Below are 20,567 nucleotides of genomic sequence, written 5' to 3'. Positions count from 1 at the left end.
ACACTATACATTTTACAGTGAGGGCTAGTCCCCACACTTACCAGAACTCAGCAGCGAAGATCCATAATGTTCACACTCCCACTCTCCACGCCCTTTGCCTTTACAGGTACAGTGAAGTGAATTTCCTTGGCTGTCTATCTTGTTCCAGGTGTCTCCAATTCTATAGGATATCTGGGTATCCTGGTCATTGCACCGGTCTGTATCAGGCAGGGAAAGCAGCAATAATGTAACCACATTCAACACATTGTCCACACCTCATTTAATCTATATGGCCCCTTTAATGGAGTTAAAAATTCTGAAGCCACTTCATGGACAAACATTGACCCTCGGATCTTAAGAAGATATTAGAACAGATGGCCAAAAACACCCATTTCCTTCTCCAAAGTCCTTCAACTCCCAAATCCATGACAGCCTTCCCCGTTTACCTCATGTTTGAATTCCTCGAATTAGGTTTCTGGCCTTGCTACAGTACAGAAACAGCTCTTCTCAGAATCAGGAAAGACATCCTGTGCGGCTGGGACAAAGGTAAACTTTCCCTCCTTGATCTACTCAACCAGTTAGTAGCCTTTGACACGCTTTTTAATAAATTCATTTACGGGATGTGGGCATCACTGGTTAGGCCAGCATTTATTGCCCATCCCTAGTTGCCCTTCAGAAGGTGGTGGTGAGTTGAACCGCTGCAGTCCTTGAGGTGTAGGTACATCCACTGTGCTGTTAGGAAGTTCCAGGATTGTGCCCCAGCAACAGTGAAGGAACAGCGATATATTTCCAAGTCAAGGTGGTGAGTGACTTGGAGGGGAACCTCCAGGTGCTGGGGTTCCCAGGTATTCGTTTCTCTTGTCCTTCTAAATGGTAGTAGTTGTGGGTTTGGAAGGTGCTGTCTAAGGAACTTTGATGAGTTACTGCAGTGCATCTTGTAGGTGGTACACACAGCTGCCACTGTTTGGCAGTGGTGGAGGGTTTGAATGTTTGTGGAAGGGGGAGCAATCAAGCAGGCTGCTTTGTCCTGGATAGTGTGGAGCTTCTTGAGTGTTGGAGCTGCACTCATCCAGGCAACTGGAGAGTATTCCATTACACTCCTGACTTGTGCCTTGTGGATGGTGGAGAGGCTTTGGGGGGTCAGGAGGTGAGTTACTCGCCATAGGATTCCCAGCCTTTAATCTGCCCTGGTAGCCACAGTATTAATATGGCTAGTCCAGTTCCGTTTCTGATCAATTGTAACCCCAGGATGTTGATTGTAGGGGATTCAGCGATGGTAATGCCATTGAATGTCAAGGGGCGGTGGTTAGATCCTTTCTGGTAGGAGATTGTCATTGCCTGGCACTTGTGTGGCGCGAATGTAACTTGCCACTTGTCAGCCGAAGCCTGGATACTGTCCAGGTCTTGCTGCATTTGGACATGGACTGCTTCATTATCTGAGGAGTCGCGAATGGTGCTGAACATTGTGCAGTCATCCGCAAACATCCCCACTTCTGACCTTACAATAGAAGGGAGGTCATTGATGGAGCAGCTGAAGGTAACTGGGCCTGGTTGACCATGCCATCTCTTCCAATGACTCTCCAGTTGTCCATCTGGGTGGGACTGCTCTCATCTGGTTCCAGTCGTAGCCAGAGAATCACCTGTGATTGCTTCCCTTTTCACTGTTACCTCTCATGTCCCAGAAGGATCTATCCTTGGTCTCATTGCCCTCTTTCTCATCTACATGCTGTCCTTCACAAGCACCATCCGAAAGCACAAGGTCAGGTTTCATGTGATGTACACTGATGACACCCAAGCTCTACCTCAGTGCCACCTCTCCACTTCTCCACTGACTCTACTTTACCAGACAGTTTATCTGAAATCCAGTACTGGACGAGCCAGGATGTCTTCCAACTAAATATTGGGAAGTTTACAGACATTTGAGGGACCATTTTTCGGCCATTCCCACTGGCAGGATTTTCCAGTCCTGCCAGCGACGAACCCCCTCCCCCGACACAGCTGCAGTTTCCCGGCGGTAGAGGGTGGATACAATGGAAAACCCCATTGACAGTGGCGGGACTGGAAAATCCCACTCTGGCCAATGGAGGGATGTCTCCGCAACTGCAGCACATACCCGGGTAGGGGGAACCTGCCCATCGTCTTTGGTTCTTAGTTCAGGCACCACTCCCTCGTCACTGACTCCATCCTTCCACACGGGAACTGTTTGGGGTTGAACAAGACTGTTCACAACCTAGGTGCCATATTTGACTCTGTGATGAGCTTCCAATACGAAACTTGCACAATCTCTGTAACATCGCCTCTGTAACATCAACTTTATGTGTGTTGGGGGGTGATATATTAACATGGATTGTCATAATCATAGATTCATAGAGTTTCACAGAACAAAGAGAGGCCCTTCAGCCCATCGTATCTGTACCGGCCATCAAGCACCTCTCTATTCTAATCCCATTTTCCAGCACTTGGTCCATAACACTTGCTATGACGTTTCAAGTGCTCATCTAAATGCTTCTTAAATGTTGTGAGGATTAGTTAACTAACAGGAAACAAGACAAGATAAATGGGTCATTTTCAGATTGGCAAACTGGCAGACTTGGGATATAGAGGGCATTTTCAAATTGGCAGGGTAACTGGTGGAGTGCCAACAGGGATCAGTGCTGGAATCTTAGCTATTTACAATCTTGATTAATGATGTGGATGAAGGGGCCAACTGTACAGTAGCCAACTTTGCCAATAGTATATATAATGACAGGTAGGAAAGCAAGTTGTGAGGAGGATACAAACAGTCTACAAAGGGATATAGTCACGTTAGGTTAGGTGAGTGGACGGAGGATTTGGTACCTGGGAGCATAATTTGGGAAAATGTGAGGCTATCCCACTTGGCACGAGGATTAGAAGGGCAGAATGTTATTATAATGGAGAGAAATTGTGGAATGTTGTGGCACCAAGGGATCTGGGTGTCCTTGTACATGAATCACGAAAAGGTAAGGCTGTAGGTACAGCAAGTAATTAGGAAATTAAATGGATTGTTGGCATTTATTGAAAGGGGAATGAAGTTTCGATCGAGGGAGGTCTTGCTGCAACTGTACATTGGTGAGACTGCACTGTGAGTACTGTTTACAGTTTTGTTCTCCTTCTCAAAGTAGCAATAAAATTTCATTGGAAGCCGTTCAGAGAAGGTTCCCTAGGCCGATTCCCTGAGGTTACCTTATGAGGAAAGGTTGAACAGGTTGGGCCTATACTCAGTGGAATTTAGAAGAATAAGAGGCGATCTAATTGAAACAATATTCTGACGGGGGTTGGCAGCGTCGAAAATCTAGAACTGGGAACAGTTTAAGAATAAGGGGTGACCCATTTACGGCAGCAATGAAGAGGAACGTTTTCTTTCAAATGTTGTTGTAGAATTCTCCTCCCCCGAGAGAAGAGGAAGCTGAGTCATTGAAGATATTCAAGGTAGAGTTAATAGATTTTTGATCAACAAGGGAGTTAAAGGTTATTGCGGTGGGATGGAGGGAAGGTAGGAAAATGGAATAAAGGTCATAATCAGAGCAGCCAGAATCTTAATGATTATTGGACAGGCTTGATGGGCCAAACCTGTTCATTTTTCTTATATTCTTCAGCTCATCTGTTGTGTAAACCTCATTCATGCCTTTAGTACCTCCAGATTTGATTATCCCAATGAACTGGTTTTCCACAGTCTACCTCTCTGTAAATATCCAAATCTTTGCTTCTCATGTTCTAACTCGCAAGCCAGTCCAGTTCACCCATCACCTCACTGTGCTTGCTGACCTCCACTGACTCCCCATTACGCAAGGCCTTGGGTTTAAAAATTACTGTCCTTGTTCCAAACCCCTCCAAGCCTTCACCCCTCCCAATCTCTGGGATCTCTTCCAGCCCCAAAACCCTCCTCTCCTTGCAAACTATAAGGACAGGAGGCCAATTAGCCTCTGAACCCGCCCGGCTGTTCAATCAGATGACGGCTGGTCTGTAACTTACCTCCACATCCCTTACCCAAGAAAAATCTACCATTCTCAGTTTTGACTTTTTCAATTGATCCCAAATCTCAATTTTTTTGTTGGGGTGGGGGGAATAGTTCACATTTTGTGTGAAGAGGTGCTTGCTGACATCACCCCTCAACAGCCTCTAATTTGAAGTTCATGCTGTTCTGGGCTCATCTGCCAGAGGAGATTGTTTCTCACTATCTAACAAATCAATTCCTTTAATCATCTTAAATACCTCAAATAGACAGGCTGGGTTGTATAAACAGCCATTTCAGTGCTCAATTAGTTTGGTAAAAGGTTCAAATCAAAGCCCGATAAAGTCGCGGAACGGACAAACGTAGAACCTACTGCGTGAACTGCAGGTGATACGTCCACTGCCCTCTCCCAGACAAGTACACTCCATCATCATCCAGCCTTGGTATGGCCGTTCCCAGGTGTCTCCAACAACATGGCTTGTTCCTTTGACATTGTCGTAGCATCTTTCCGCTGTACAAAATCACAAGGTGCAACAATAGGTTTGAGGCAAGTTATCTTTTATCTGTCTCTTCTTGTCTCTTCAGAAAAGGCAGTGCCAATCTAGGTCTCTGAGCCTGGGCACTGCACGCCAGGAACATGTTCCGCCATGGAGAATGGTCGGTGCCATCAGCCACCTCAATTCTGTCCTGTCATTACATGACCATCTGACTCCACTCCACTCCACTCACGTGATCAGCTGTGCTACCAATGGCTGCCCTTTGTCCATCCCCAGTTCTATCAATCCCTCACCTGGACTACAATCAGCAGAGATCAATTGAACTCAGGTCCTTCCATGGTTTTGTAAGGCTCAATTGATGCATTGGCTCAATGAACTTTGCATTTTAGCCCTTTCCATTATCAATCAATATTCTCTCCAAAGATGAAAGTTCTTAGTCTGATTTTTGCTTACAAGGGAAGGAAAAAAATATTTAATTTTTATCTCACTTTTCACAATCTCAGGGTATTCCATAGTGCCAATGAAGTATCTTTTCAAGTGTAGTAATTGTGGCAATTTATAAAACATAGCCAACAATTTGTGCATACCAAGATCCCAAGTACAGCAACACCATAACCACATAATCTGAATTAGCAATGTCAGGTTGAGGGATAGGTTTTGGCCAAGTCACAAGGGTGAGTGAACTCCCCAGTTTTCTGACACCTCTTATATTCTTGCCTGAGAGCGCATCTGGGGGTCTGACTTCAAGATTCCATCGTAAAGACAGTATCTTTGAAAGTGCACACTCACTCAGTGCTTCACTGGACTATCATCCGAGGCTATGTATTCAAGACCATCACATGATCATCTGGCCTTCACTGGACAATGTTGACCATCACATGACCATCTGGCCTTCACTGGCATATGGTCAACTGGCTTCCAGTGGACAGTGTTGCTCATCAAGACGGCCATCTGGCCTACACTGACACTGTTGACCATTGTATAGCCAACTACTGGATGGTTCTATTCGGCACTGTAGCTATCATCTGGTCAACTGGCCTCCACTGGACAATGCTGGTCAATGGGCCTCCGCTGGATAGTATCAATCATCATATGAGCCCCTGGATAATGTGGTCCATCATATAGCCAATGTGATCTGTTTCTCCCTGATGGGTTTCTCTTCCTATGTTTGAGTATACCAACCTATTCCAATGCACCCCCACACTTTGAAACAGAAACATCCGAATCTAATACAACCATAGTGTTTACCAATCCGAATATGAGGTACAATTACTTAGCAGAATAGTTTTGGATTGAAGGCCAAAAGGCATTGTGCTATGAAAATAGAAACAGTGTCCACAATTTGGTTTTAATTGTGATGTGGAAAGGTCTACCTATTGGCTTGCAGGTCCATTCTCCTTTCCCATTACCAAGGCAAACACACTCCAACATATGGCCAGTTGTCTCATGAGGTCTCCGCCAGGTATCACCAATCTTATAGGACTGACCACCTTCATGGCAGCGATCTGTGAAACACAAGGAGACAAGAGTTGATTGTTTTAAATTGTCTTTAAAAATTATATTCTGCACCTGAACAATTGCTCCTGCTCAGAACCCTACATTCCCCATGAGTGTTTCTGTATCGTCCCAAACAAGGCTTGGGCCAATCTAAGTATGCTGGGTTTAATGCACCCCTGCCCCTTTCACTTCACAGTGCTACACTAGAATAGAAAGCAAAGTAATTAGGCCATGCACAATAACCTGGATTATTGAGGGAACTAACAACATCCATTGCCAGGTAAATGTCAGCAGGACAAGACAATGGAGGAGGAGCCCTGGGTAGAGTTTTGGAAAAGGATTTCTGAGGGATTGGAGGAGGATCCTGGAAAGCAGGAAGGAGGAGTCAGGGGAATTGGACTGGGGAGTCAGGAATTGGGGAGGTGTCTGTGGTTTTCGAAGGGCAGTCAGGGTTTGGCAGGATTCGGAGTTTGAGGGAGTTTAGGGATTGGGAAGGTGTCTGGCGTTTTGGGAGAAGCCTGGGTTTGTGGGGGGGGGGGGGGATAAGGGTTTGTGGAGGGGTGGAGTTAGGGATTGGGGAAGTCTGGGATTTGGGGAGGAGTCAGAGATTTGGAGAGTTGTGTGGGATTTGAAGGAGGTGTTTGAGATTTGGAGAAGTCAGGGATTTAGGGAAGAAGTCTGAGATTTTGGAGATGAGTCTGAGATTTGGGGTGGAGTCCAGGATTTGTGTCGGAGTCCGTGATTTGGGGGAGGAGTCCGTGATTTTGGGGTGGCGTCTGTGATTTGGGGGAGGAGTCTGAGATTTGAGTTGAGGTGTCTAGATGTTGGAGGAATCAGGGATTGGAGGACTTTATAGTTTAGTGGTTTGGCAGAGGCATCTGAGATTTGGGGGAGCGATCTGTTGGTTGGAGAATTCTGGGATTGGAGGAAGAGTCTCAGATTGTGGGAGGAGGGGTCTGGAATTGGGGAGAAAATTGGGATTGGGGAAGTTGAGTCTGGGACAAGGGGAGGACAAATCTCGGATTGTGGAGGTTCCTGGGATTGGGGTGGAATCCACAATTGGGGGAGGAGTCTGGGATTAGACTACAGTATGGGATTGGGGAGGTGTTAGGGATTGGGGAAGTCGGGGTCTGGGATTGGGGAAGGGGGAGTCTAGAATTGGGCAAATGCCTGGGATTTAGGGCGGAGTCAGGGATTTTGGGGCAGAGTCAGGGATTTTGGGGCAGAGTTAGGGATTTGGGGGAGGAGTCTGAGATTTGGGGAGATGTCGGTGATATGGGGTTGGAGTCAGGGGTTTTGGAGTAGCAGTCTGAGGTTTGGGAGAGGATTCAAGGATTTGGGAGAGGTTTTAGATTTGGGGACATCAAGGATTTGGCGGCAGTTTCTGAGATTCTGGGGAGGAATCAGAGATTTGGGAGAGGAGTTGGACTTGGGGCCAATCAGATGTGGGGGAGGAGTTAGGGATTTGGAGAGGAGTCAGGGATTGGGGAGGTGCCTGAGGTTTAGGGTGGAGTCTAGGATTTGCAGGATGTGTCAGGGATTTGGGGGAGGAGTCTAAGATTTGCGGAGTAGTCTGGGATTTGAGGGAGGCGTCTGAGATTTGGGGGAGAAGTCAGGAACTTGGGGGATAAGTCTGACATTGGGAGATGAGTCTGAGATTTGGGGAAGGTAACTGAGATTTGGGAGGCATCAGGCATGTGGGGAGAAGAGTCAAGAGATTTGGGAAAGTTGTCTGAGATTTGGGGATGGAGTTAGGGATTTTGGGGAGGAGTCAGGGATTTGGGGAGGAGTCTGGGATTTGGGGGAGTAGTCTGGGATTTGGGGGAGGAGTCTGGGATTTGGGGGCGGAGACTGGGATTTGGGGAAGAGTCAGGGATTTGGGGAGGGGTCTGGAATTTTGGGGAGGGGTCTAGGACTTGGGGGAGGAATCTTGGTTTTGGGGAGGAGTCTGGAATTTGGCCAGTAGTCTGGGATTTGTAGGAGGTGTCAGGGAGTGGGAGGGGTCTGGAAGTGAGGGGAGGAGTCAGGAATTGGAGGACGTCTCTGAGTTTTGGGGGAGGAGCCAGGGAGTTGAGGGAGGTGTCCGAGAAGTGGGAGGGGTCTGGGATTTGGGGGAGGAGTCAGGGACTTCAGGAAGGTGTCTCATATTTGTGGGAGGTGTCTAAGATTTGGGGAGTAATCTGGGATTTGAGGGAGGAGTCAGTGATTATGGGGAAGAGTCTGACATTTGGGGAGGAGGCTGACATTTGGGGAGGAGTTTAAGATTGGGTGAGGTGTTTGAGATTTTAGGGAAGTGCCTAGGATTTGTGGAGGAGTCAGGGGTCTGGGGGAGGAATCTTAGATTTGGGGGAGGAGTGTGAGATTTTGGTTGATGTGACTGGACGTGGAGGAGTCAGGAATTGGAGAAGTTTGCCTTCTGGTGCTTTAGTGGAGGCGTCTGAGATTTTGACGAGGGATCCAGGAGTTGGAGAAGTCTGGATTTGAAGGAGGAGTCTGAAATTGTGGAAGGATGGACTTGGATTAGGGAGGATCAGATTGGGGAAGGAGGGATCTAAGATTGGGGGGGGGAGGAGTCTGGGATTGTGGAGGTGCCTGGGATAGGATAGGAATCTACAATTGGGGGAGGAGTCTGGGATGAGGATGGAGTTTGGGATTGGGGAGGAGTCAGGGACTGGGAAAGGAGGGGTCTGGTTTTGGGGAGGGTGGAGTCTGGAATTTGGGGAGGAGGAGCCTGGGCATTGGAGGAAAATACCAGAATGGAGATTCTTACTGACATGTGATAAAGAGAGGATAGTGTTTATCTGGAAGTGATGAGTTTATATATTAGGAGAGTGAGGGTTATAAAGGTGTGGATGGGGTTCAGTGTGAACAAAACCTTATTTGAAAATGTCCATTAACGGTCAAGATCTAGCACCAGATTCATCTTAAAAATCCAAACTTTGCTGACATTGAGAGGACAAAATGAGGGAGTTTCCTCCTTTCTCTCCCCTTCCGAAAGATACATCTCGGGCGAGATTCTCCGACCCCCCGCCGGGTCGGAGAATCGCCGGGGGCTGGTGTGAATCCCGCCCCCGCCGGTTGCAGAATTCTCCGGCACCGGAGATTCGGCAGGGATGGGAATCACGCCACGCCGGTTGGCGCCCCCCCCCCCCCGCGATTCTCCGGCCCAGATGGGCCGAAGTCCCGCTGCTAGAATGCCTGGATTAAACCACCCCTCTTACCGGCGAGACAAGGCGGCGCGGGAGGGCTCCGGGGTCCTGGGGGGGCGCGGGGCGATCTGGCCCCGGGGGGTGCTCCCACGGTGGCCTGAGCCGCGATCGGGGCCCACCGATCCGCGGGCGGGCCTGTGCCGTGGGGGCACTCTTTTCCTTTCGCCTTCGCCACGGTCTCCACCATGGCGGAGGCGGAAGGGACTCCCTCCACAGCGCATGCGCGGGGATGCCGTGAGCGGCCGCTAACGCTCCCGTGCATGCGCCGCTCGGCAACGTCATTTACGCACCAGCTGGCGGGGCACCAAAGGCCTTTTCCGCCAGCTGGCGGGCGGAAATCAATCCGGCGCGGGCCTAGTCCCTCAAGGTTAGGGCTCGGCCCCCAAGATGCGGAGGATTCCGCACCTTTGGGGCAGCGCGATGCTGGACTGATTTGCGCCGTTTTTGGCGCCGGTCGGCGGACATCGCGCCGATACCTGAGAATTTTGCCCCTCAAGTTGGTGAGGACAGATGAAAATGTGAGGAGTCTACTGGGTCTTTGAAAAGATCAAACTTGCATAAACACTGAAGTGAATGTATATTTCGGAGAGATTCCTTATCTTTGGGAGCTTAAAATAGATACATGTCTGTAATAACACTGACCCCCTCTCCCACCCAATTCCCTTCAATGCTCCACACTTGTTCCTCTTACTTGCAATGGTGCAGCTGATCCTTCCCCTGCCAGCTCCGATACAGGTACAGTCCCAAATCATACCATCCTTCGGACGTTCCCAAGTTTCGCCGACACGTTGCTGGTTGCCAGTGTACTGGTCATAGCACATCTCTTCAACTGCAGAATTCAAAACACAGTCACAGTCAAATCCATCCTCTTGGGAGGTTCTTTCCACACATAAGTGACTCTCTGCACAACCATGCATGCCCCACCAAACCCAACCTACCGCTAGTTTTGTCCATTCCTCTCTTGAGGGATATAATGCCAGGGCACGAGAGGTTGCTGGCAACTCAACCCAGTCCAGTGGCTCAGCTTGGCCGATGACATGAGTGCCGATTTGGTCCACACTTCGACATCTAACCAAGTAGCTGTGCCATAAAGCAGCTGTAAGATATCTGATTTGTTTCCCTGTGCAAGGACATGAAAATGAAAGTACGAGGGCAGCACGGTGGCGCAGTGGGTTAGCCCTGCTGCCTCACGGCGCTGAGGTCCCAGATTCGATCCCGGCTCTGGGTCACTGTCTGTGTGGAGTTTGCATATTCTCCCCGTGTTTGCGTGGGTTTCGCCCCCACAACCCAAAGATGTGCAGGGTAGGTGGATTGACTACGCTAAATTGCCCCTTAATTGGAAAAATAAATGAGTTGGGATTCTAAATTTATAAAATAAAATAAAAATTTTAAATGAAAGTATAAGCATTTAGGTAGCGCCTTCTGGGATGTTCTCAGGCACTTTTATAGCCAGTGAAGTGTAGTCACAGCTGTAATACAGGGGATTGCAGCAGCCAGTTTGTGCACAGCAAGCTCCCACACATAGCAATGCGAAAATCACATTTTTGTGATGCAGAGTTTTGGATGAACGTTGGCCAGGACACCAGGAGAAAACGCCCCTCCCCTGGTCTATCAGATCACTATGAAATATTCTATGCCTGCCTGAGAGTGATGGAACATCATTTCAGTATCGCAGCTGAAAGGCAGAGCAGCATTTCCTCAGTACTGCACTGGAGTATCAGCCTGGACCCTGTGCCTCTATTATGAAATGAGACTTGGACACACAACCTTCAGCAAAGCTGTAGGTATATTTCAAAACTGTCTCCAGCCATCATACTTTATTTCTTTAATTCAGCAAATCTTTGGTCAAAATTGAGAAATTTAGTGGAAAACACTGTAATCTGGTACGATAATATGCTATGACAGTACTTTGTTACTGTAACAGAGGGACTGTACACTGTTACTGTAACAAACTGTAATTACACACTAGTACTGTAACCCATTGGGACTGTACACTGATACTGTTAAACATTGTAAATGTACACTGGCACTAACATACTTATTGTACATTGGTACTGTAATATACTGTTACTGTACACTTGTACTGTAATGTGCAGAGACTGTAATACTGGTACTGTAATACACTGGGACAATATACTTCAACTGCAATGCACTGGGACTGTGCACTGGTACTGTAATATACTGTTACTGTATACTGGTACTCTAAAATGCTGTTTTGTACATTAGTACTGTAATGTACTGGGTCTATACACTGACATTGTAATACACTGGGACCATACACTTAAACTGCAAAACATTGACTGATACTGTACACTGGCACTGTAATATATAATGGTTACTGTACACTGGTACTGTCATGCAATGGAACTGTAAACTTATACTATAATACACTGGGGCTGCACACTGGTACTGTAATATACTGCTTTAGTACAGCGATTCTCTAATGTACTGGGACTGCATACTAGTGTTGTAATATTTTTAAAAATAAATTTAGAGTATCCAATTCATTTTTTCCAATTAAGGGGCAATTTAGCATGGCCAATCCACCTAGCCTGCACATCTTTGGGTTGTGGGGGCAAAACCCACGCAAACACGGACAGAAACCCAGAGCCGCGACCGAACCTGGGACCTCAGCGCCGCGAGGCACAGTGCTAACCACAGCACCACCGTGCTGTCCCTACTAGTGCTGTAATGTACTGTTACTGTACACCAGTATGTAAAATACTGCTATTGTACACTGATCCCGTGCTACGTCTATACACTGGTATTGTAATACACTGGAACCGTACATTTAAACTGCAAAGCACTGGTAATGTACACTGGCACTGTAATATGCTGTTACTGTACACTGGTACTATAATATACTGTTACTGTACACTGGTACTGTAATACACTGGTACTGTAGTACACTGAGACTATACAGTAGAACTGTAATATACTGTTACTGCACATTGGTACTGTAATATGCTGTTATTATACACTGATGCTGTAATGCACTGGGACAGTACACTGGGAATGTACTGTACTGCTACAGTATACTGATACTGTAATTTACTGTTACACTGGGGTACTGTAATGCATTATAATTGTAGTACACACGGACTGTAACACAGTGTCACTGTACACTGGTATCTGAATGCACTGGGACGGTACACTGGTACTGTAATGCAGTACACTGGTACTGTATTATACTGTTACTGTGCAGTGATACTGTAGTGCCATATGATGCCAGTTCATTGAGACTGTAATATACCATTACTATGTACTGATACTGTAAATTTTTTTGCAGTACACTGATACCGTAATGCACTAGGGCTTTACAGTGATACTGTAAGGCACTGGAACTGTACATTGGGACTGTAATGTATTGTAATATACTGTTACAGTACATTGGTATTGTAATGTACTGTTGCTGTTCAGTGGTGGTGTAATGCATGGTAATCCCAGTACACTGGGACTGTACTATACTGTTACTGTACACTCATCCTGCAATATGTTGTTACTGAACACTGGTACCGCAATGCACTGGGACTGTACAATGATACTGTAATGCATTGGGACTGTACACTGGGACAGTAATATACTGTTACTGTACACTGGGACCGTATTACTGTTATTGTACACTGGTACACTGGAACTGTACAGCGGTACTGTAATACACTAGGACTCTACACTGGGATTGGATATTGGCATTCTAACACATTGGGATTGTCTGCTGTTACTCTGTGTTTAAGGAATGCAAAAAACATTTACTTTTCCATCTGTAGGGACCTTAAACACTTAGAGATAGCGCTGGACACCAAGATTCATTCTCAGGAAGCCAGTGACACTGACTCCTTAACTGCTGTCTTACCGTCAGGTTTCGATTCACAACTCCAGCCTCGACCTGCTCCATAACAGGTACAGATCATGACACGGCCCAGGTAAGTACGTTCCCATTGCTGGTTAACATGGTAAACCTTCCCATTGTCTGAGCAATAATCTAAATGGGGAGAGAGAAAATACAAAGACCAAACATATTACAAAATGAAAAACACTGCAAACATTCAACAAGCTGAATGCCATCCATGGAGTGGACATGCACAATTGTGTTTCAGATGTGAAAGCCTGATTCCTGAAGGAGCCTCAAGGGGAACATGAACTTACCGACGGAGGGGTTTAAACAGAGGCAACATGTCAGGATCCAGCCGATTCTGATGTACAGTCACCGACTTGAAACACTGGGCTGAATTTTCCCAACTTTGAAAATACCCGGGAAGCAGGACCACATCCAATCATCGGGCCGTAACTCATCTGTCGGCTTCATTGTCCACGGGGTCCGGTTTAATTCAGTTGGCTGGACAGCTGGTTTGTGATGCAGAGCGAGGCCAACAGCTGTGCCTTCTCAACCTTGTCCCTCACCTGAGGTATGATGATCCTCAGGTTAAATCACCACCAGTCAGTTCTCCCTCCTCAAAGGGGAAAGCTGCCTATGGTCCCTGGGACTATGACAACTTTATTGAGTTTTACTAAGGTGGCAGTGTTCATTTTGTCTTTCAGGAGCTCAGACCTCCAGCTGTGCTCCCTCGCCTTCTGTGAGTAGACAAACTGCAGAAAAAGAGGGGTCCCTGTGCCCCCACCCACCCCAACCCCCTAAACTCTTCTAATTGGCTCAATTCTTAAATTCAATGTCTGCCTGCTACAAGTGCCACCAGAGCTTCCCATCATTTTCTATTTTTATTTCACATTTCTGTCACCTGCGTTTTTTTCTTGAGTTAACTAGCTGGTTTCTTTATAAATGTTCTTTTTCACCCCATGCCAATCCATTAGGATTATACTGTTCTGCCCCATGTCATCAAACAAGAACCCAACTTACACCGTCATGTCCCTAATTCTTCCCTTTTAAAGGAGCAGTTCTGTCAAAAAACTGAAAACACTTAACTTAACAAAGGGAAACTGCGCGAGCTCAAATGCATATGATATTGTCTCACAGATGCGGACCGACCAGATGAGTGTGAAGGCATTAGAGAGTGTGCGGAAAAGATTCACAAGAATGGTCCAAGAGTGCTTCAGTAGACTGGAGGAGCTGAGCTTGTTCTCCACGGAGATAGGTGTTCAAACACATGAGGGATCTGGACAGGGTATCACAGAATCTTACAGTGTAGTCTAAAGGAGGCTATTTGCCCCATTGAGTCCAGACTGGTTCGCTTAAGAGCATTCTGCCGGTTCCACTCCCCTGCCTTATCCCCCTAACCTAATACATTCTCTTCTTTTCAGACAGCATTCCAATTCCCTTTTGAATACCTTGGTCGAATCCACCTCCACCACCCTCTCAGCAAATTTGTTTCAGACTTCATCAGCCCTCTGGGTGAAAGAACTTTTCCTCACATCACTTTTACTCTTTTGGCCTATTATTTTGAATCTGTACTCCCCCAACCCCCCCAGTTCTTGACATATTCAAGGGGGAACAGTCTCTCGCTATTTACCCTGTCCATTACCCTCGGTATCTGGAATATCCTCTATTAAGTCTCCTCTGAGTCTTCTTTTCTCCAAGGGAAACAGACCCAACCGCTTTGCTCTCACCTCGCAGCTACAGAGTAGCCAGGGGGAAAGTGTTCCCAGTTGCGGATTGTTGAGTGCTCTACATGGGAGCGTGGTGCACAGACAGAGAATTAGCCGCAAAGCAAACTGCTACAGGACCATGGGGCAAACAAGTGGATCTGATGATTTAGGTTGCCGAAGAGCTGGGTCAAAGGTGCCACTTTGAAGAATGTCTACGTGAGTGAGGCAGCAAGTAAGACTCCAAACAGGAAGGTTTCTCCACCCCCCCCCCCCCCCCCCGGCAAGGTTTTCCCCCCAATTAGGTTTTTTGCCCAATTAACAGTAAGATGTAGCAACAAAACAAAAACAATCTCAGATGCTGCAAATTTGAAGTAAATACAAGAATATGTTGCAATAACTGAGCAGGTCAGGAAACATCTGTGGAGTGAAGGTGGGGTGGGGGACTCAGGGCTCTGGTCCTTTTGTCCAGATTGCCCTCAAAATCCATCATGGAAAGTTAAAATATGGTTGAACGTAAAGGGGGGGGGGTGGGGACGTAATGTAGAGGGGTCCACAACATGACTTTTTAAAAACTTGCTGCAGGAGGGTTTAAATAAACTCTCACAGCCCAAACAAGATAGCACAAAGCCCCCGCTACCATGCGCTTGATGAAATCCCCGATTAACCCCTTTGTGCTGTGCATCCCACTGCCCATCCAAGTCTGAACCCACCCTCCAGGCAGAGACCGTTCGGCCCTTTCGTGCCCGTTCCCACCTCTTTCAAAGCTACTAGCAAACATACGCGGCCATATTACTCGTCAGAACACAAGAAACGTGCCGTTTGCTGCAAACACAAAAGTCGATGCACTCCGCATTTGAAGCATTTTATAAACCTCGGCGAGACATTCTAAACTCCTTCTGAACATGCCATCCCACATTAACTTGTGCTTTTGTTGCACAGCTTGGCACCACACCCCCAGGGGAGTTCAATGGCCCTTTTTCAAAGGCGTTTTTGAAACAGGAGTTTTAAAGAAAAGGTCCACGGTTTTTTCTTTACATTAAAAGTTTTGTTCTACAGAATTGAAAAAAAAGTTGTAAGACTTACTTTGATTCCTCTCGAAGGTCTGGCCACTGACTGCACTCAGAGACACGGCCAGGAGGAAGACCCGGAGAGTGGAGTGGCACATCTTCCAGGGACCAGCTGGCATCCCCACCCACCACCCTCCAAAAACCCCACTCCCTGCTTCACAGCTCAGACAAGGCAAGCTCCAGGGACCCCCCACCATGTATTGGAAAGGAGAGGAAAGACAAGGAGGTACTGGCACAAGGGGAATGGGGTACTGGAGCCGGGAGAGAGAGGGAAAGGCTGGCTCAGTAAGGAATCCCAGCCACCTCTCTCATCCACTACACCTTTGAGCAGGGAGTAAATGAATGCTTGTCTCTGCAGCCCCCTTTATAACATTAGCGGAGAAGGATGGGTGGGATCTTGGAGTTCGGGGGGGGGGGGGGGGGGAAGGAAAGGGAGGGGTCTCACTCGGGCCACATCAATAATATTTACAAGTCTGCCTCTGACATCACTGGAGGAATTATTAAGACTATTTTAAAAAAAACTTGTTCAGCCGCAGACACAACGCATCTTTCTTAAAGGAGCCACCGCATCCTTCAGACAGCACAAAACCCACCCCAAATAAAGGAAGGGTCTGCAGAATGATTCACTGCTCGTCTGCAAATACAGGAAATTCACGCCGAAGTATGGGATGCGCTGCGTGTAAAAAAAAAGCCGGATTTAACTCAACTCAGTTTCTTGCCAGCTGTTTACTTGCAGCTTGACTTTACTGAATAACTTGACACATGATTGGTGAGACGGGTTGAGAAATGTTTCTTTAAGGTCCACCTGAATGGCGCGGGCGGGGGGGGCGCCTTTGTATCTCAAAGGGTGAAAGAGGTGGGACACTGGTCTTCGACAAGGCGAAGACATGATTAAGCAAATCATAACGTCTCCCAGTTTCATCACATCTATGCATTTTCCACAGTGCACAAAGTGCACTTTTATCCAAAATGTCTGATCAAAAGGGAAAACTTTGAGGTAAACTTGCTCTCTAAAGGGGGAAGGCTGGAGAGTAGTGTGGGGGAGGGGGCCCAGTTACAGACATCATCCCAGACAGAGCTGAGGTTAGGTATTCAATCATAAACCACCGTCGCTTAAGTGCAATAGACACTCACTATTAGGAAGTATGAGCCAGACACCCGAATCTCTGTACGAATTCTTGGAATGCTTGAACAGTTTTAAAAGTAGGACCGTCCATCCTCATTGCAACTGTAGGATCTCGATGCCCCGCACTGCGAGGGGAGATCGTGATAATTCCTTTTTTTTTTAAATGAATGCCCCAACGCACCAGCTCTGAACCCAGCCAAGCAGCTCCAATGCAACCCACCCTTAATAAAAAAACCTGACAAACATGCACTTGGGAAGTTGCTCCGTCCTCTGCAAACAAAGAGCTTTGGGACATCCCGACAGAGGTGCAAATCTAACAAACGCAAAATATTAAGGATTGGAAACACTCAGCAGGCCTAGAAGGCAGCATCTGTGGAGAGAGACAGGGGTTAACGTTTCCAAAGCTAAAGGTGCAAGATTTGCTTTTCTAAAAAAAAGGATAGGGATTGGGACAATGTCATTGAGTCAGGGATGATTCCATTCTAAACCCTTCAAAATAACACTAAGAGCAGTACGTCTGCAAAAAACATTGCAAAAGAAACAATTTGTATTTTTTAACTCTGAATGTCCTCGTTGCTTTTCCATAAACCATCATGTTATACTTTGGAATAAGGAATCGAGAGCAAAAATGGGGTTCGGCACTTTCTATGGAGCCTGGGAGCAGGGTTTGGAGAGTTTTTGAGCCCCTGGCGATTGTACTGGTAACGTCAGTGATTGAGTGTGTAGTGCGAGCAGAGGAAAGATATTGCGAAAGTGTTAAATGGTGTATCCTTGCTCTGGAAGGGAATATGTCAAATGGGCTGGGATAGATTCAGTGAGGGTCTCTATCTCCCAACCCCTCTGTACCCCAAAGGTTCTTTTGTCGGAAATGCACCAGGACCAGATATGTCCCGGTTTAAGTATCAAGCAAGTGTGGCTAATCTATCGATTTGAATGTTGTCCTGTGCACCTTTCAACACAAAAGCTTTCTCTCTCTACAGCAATGTTAAGATGATTCAGCGAGGAAAGTTAATTGATAGCTCAGTTACGCTTTCTAACCATATCTGGACATCATAGAATCCATACAGTGCAGAATGAGGCCATTCGGTCCATCAAGACTGCAACGACCCTCCGAAAGACCACCCCACCTAGGCCCATTTCCCCGCCCCATCCCCATTTAACCTGCACATCCTGACACTAAGGGGCAATCTATAAGACCATAAGACATAGGAGCGGAAGTAAGGCCATTCGGCCCATCGAGTCCACTCCACCATTCAATCATGGCTGATTTCAACTCCATTTACCCGCTCTCTCTCCATAGCCCATAATTCCTCGAGAAATCAAGAATTTATCAACTTCTGTCTTAAAGACACTCAACGTCCCGGCCTCCACCGCCCTCTGTGGCAATGAATTCCACAGACATTGTGAATTCCAAAAATCTAGCATGACCAATCCACCTAACTTGCATATCTTTGGACTGTTGGAAGAAACTGGAGCACCCACAGGAAACCCACGGGGAGAACATTCAAACTTCACACAGTCACCCAAGGCCGTAATTGAACCCGGGTCTCTGGTGCTGTGAGACAGCAGTGCTAACCACTGTGCCACCGTGCTGCCCTGGTCTGAACCTCAACCTCCCGCCCCAGTCAATTTTCTTTTTTTTAAATTTAGAGTACTCAATTCATTTTTTCCAATCAAGGGGCAATTTAGCATGGCCAATCCACTTACCCTGCACTGTTGCTGATTTTCTCCTTGGTTCAATTGCTCTGTTTTACTACCTTTGCTCTCGAGTCGCCAGGTATCTTTACGATACCGCCAAGAGGTTCAAGTCTGAGTAATGATCAATAACCCAATACACCGATTAGTAAGGTTTAAATCAAAGCACATTTATTATACACAGTAATCGCTACTCATGCACAAATTCTACGTCTAAGCTTCTTCTACAACTAACAGGCTGATACTTAACTTTGGACTGGCCCACCAGGTCAGGGGAACAAATGGCCTTTCGTTCAGGTTCTGAGCCTGCGGGATTCGAAGTTGGTACGGATTGGTAGCTAGGAGCACCTATCTCGTACCGAGCGTTGAATTAAGACTTACGATTGTCGGTCTTCACTGCACCGGTCATGGTCAATGTTGGTTCGTGTTGCTGGGTGACTCGGGCAGGAAGAAGAGCTGAAGAGGAGCTGCTGAAGAGTGAAGAGCGAGTGAAGAGAGTGATTTGAACTTGGGGCTTCCCGCCTTTCGGGGTGGACCCTGTACCTGGTCCCAAGTGATTGGACTTTGTCCCAGTCACTTGGTTCGATTTTCTCCAATACTGGAGCGGTTCCCTGATCGATGGGCGGTCTTGAGGTGCTCGTTCACCTCCTTTGTGTTGGGTCCTGCTGGCGCCGAGGAGTCTGGCTTTGCTTTGTGTGTCAAAAATGTTACTTATTGTTCCCGGGGATTGCCCATCAGTATGCAGATAGCTGTTACTTTGTTATGCTGATGGTCGCTGGTATCGATGTTGTCTGGTTTTTGCAGAGGTAAATACACAGCAAACCTGCAGCCGCTGGATTCTGTCTTGTTGGCTGATTTTCCCATCAGCCTTTGCCGTTCGCCATTTTAAATCGGGAGTTGGCCAATTTAGGTGGCTACATTCCCTCCTTGTGATCCTAACGTGAAGCGTGAAGGATCACATAACTATGTTGCTTTCCATTCCCTGACCTGGGGGGCACTTCTTTCATGGCCTCTACACTGACCATAACTATGCAAAAAAATTTTAACTGACAATTCTAAGGGGCGCTATGTCAAACAGAGACATGCATTACAAAACAAAAAAATGGGAACCTCTAACTATTCTTAATACACTACACTCACTTAAACATTTCATCACTCTACCTTCCTCAACCATACAAACAAAATCATAGCAGTTTATACACATTTTTCCTGGCTTGGCAGTCAAGCTCAGGATCGTACAATTTGCTCATGAACAGTTCTTTACATTTCTTTATTTACAATAAAACCGCAAATGAATGCTCTTTATTATAGATCGTGGGGGTCGGGGGTCTGGTCGTATCCGAAAATAGGGGATCTGATCCTATATACCGGGGTTCGAGCGCGGTAGGCTCTCCTTCACCATTTCCTTAGACGCATAGTCTGCACGATGCAGCAGAATATCGCCAATACCAGTAAAGTTTCTATTACATATGACAGAGAGTACCAGGTTATAAACCTGGCACACCAAGATGGTGTGGTGTCGCTGGTGACTGGGCTCTGGGTACTGCGTGGAAGTGAAACATTAACGGCGGGAGGGCTTGAAGTCACGGGGTTCGCGTTCACTCGCAACCAAATGTCCATTATTATGATGATCCAGGTGGAGGAAGTCCTCATGGTGCTTCTTTTCTTTCCTTCTCTTCTCCGGTCCTGGAGCTTCTGGAGTTCTGTGGAAACAAGCACAGTGTCTGTAACTATCTTGGTTTAACATCTCGTACAATAGTCTGTCTGTCCTTTAGTGCCAATTACTCCCTTTATAATTGGTCACTATGTGTGACTCCCTCATTTTTTTCTTCCAAAAACTGAATTTTAGGACAAGACACACATCCAAATAATGAACCAGTGCGAGCCGTCTCACAGACTGTGCAATTTACCATCCAAATGTTTCAGGATGTAAATAGCATGTGGTTGGTATCCTAAGGGTTACCTGAAACAAAACAAAACATT

At 46.8% G+C, this 20,567-nt stretch overlaps 1 protein-coding gene across 6 annotated transcripts in view; it reads right to left on the bottom strand.

The window, feature by feature from the left end:
• LOC140395386 (fibronectin-like) overlaps positions 1 to 16,105 on the bottom strand; it is a 161,807-nt gene extending 145,702 nt beyond the window's left edge. For all 6 annotated transcript variants that reach the window (XM_072483085.1, XM_072483095.1, XM_072483103.1 and 3 more), the window contains exons 1-6: positions 15,780 to 16,105; positions 13,009 to 13,137; positions 9,847 to 9,984; positions 5,823 to 5,954; positions 4,326 to 4,463; positions 42 to 197 (exon numbers count right to left, since the gene is read on the bottom strand). In XM_072483085.1, the coding sequence (XP_072339186.1) occupies positions 42 to 197; positions 4,326 to 4,463; positions 5,823 to 5,954; positions 9,847 to 9,984; positions 13,009 to 13,137; positions 15,780 to 15,960 (874 nt within the window). In that variant the 5' untranslated portion in view covers positions 15,961 to 16,105. The remainder of the gene's footprint in view (positions 1 to 41; positions 198 to 4,325; positions 4,464 to 5,822; positions 5,955 to 9,846; positions 9,985 to 13,008; positions 13,138 to 15,779) is intronic.
• Positions 16,106 to 20,567: the final 4,462 nt, after the last annotated feature.

The sequence above is a fragment of the Scyliorhinus torazame genome, chromosome 2 (genome assembly GCF_047496885.1).
Source record: "Scyliorhinus torazame isolate Kashiwa2021f chromosome 2, sScyTor2.1, whole genome shotgun sequence".
NCBI classification, from domain to species: domain Eukaryota; kingdom Metazoa; phylum Chordata; class Chondrichthyes; order Carcharhiniformes; family Scyliorhinidae; genus Scyliorhinus; species Scyliorhinus torazame.
Note: the sequence above shows the minus strand (reverse complement) of the source record. Positions and strands in the feature narration are given on the sequence as shown.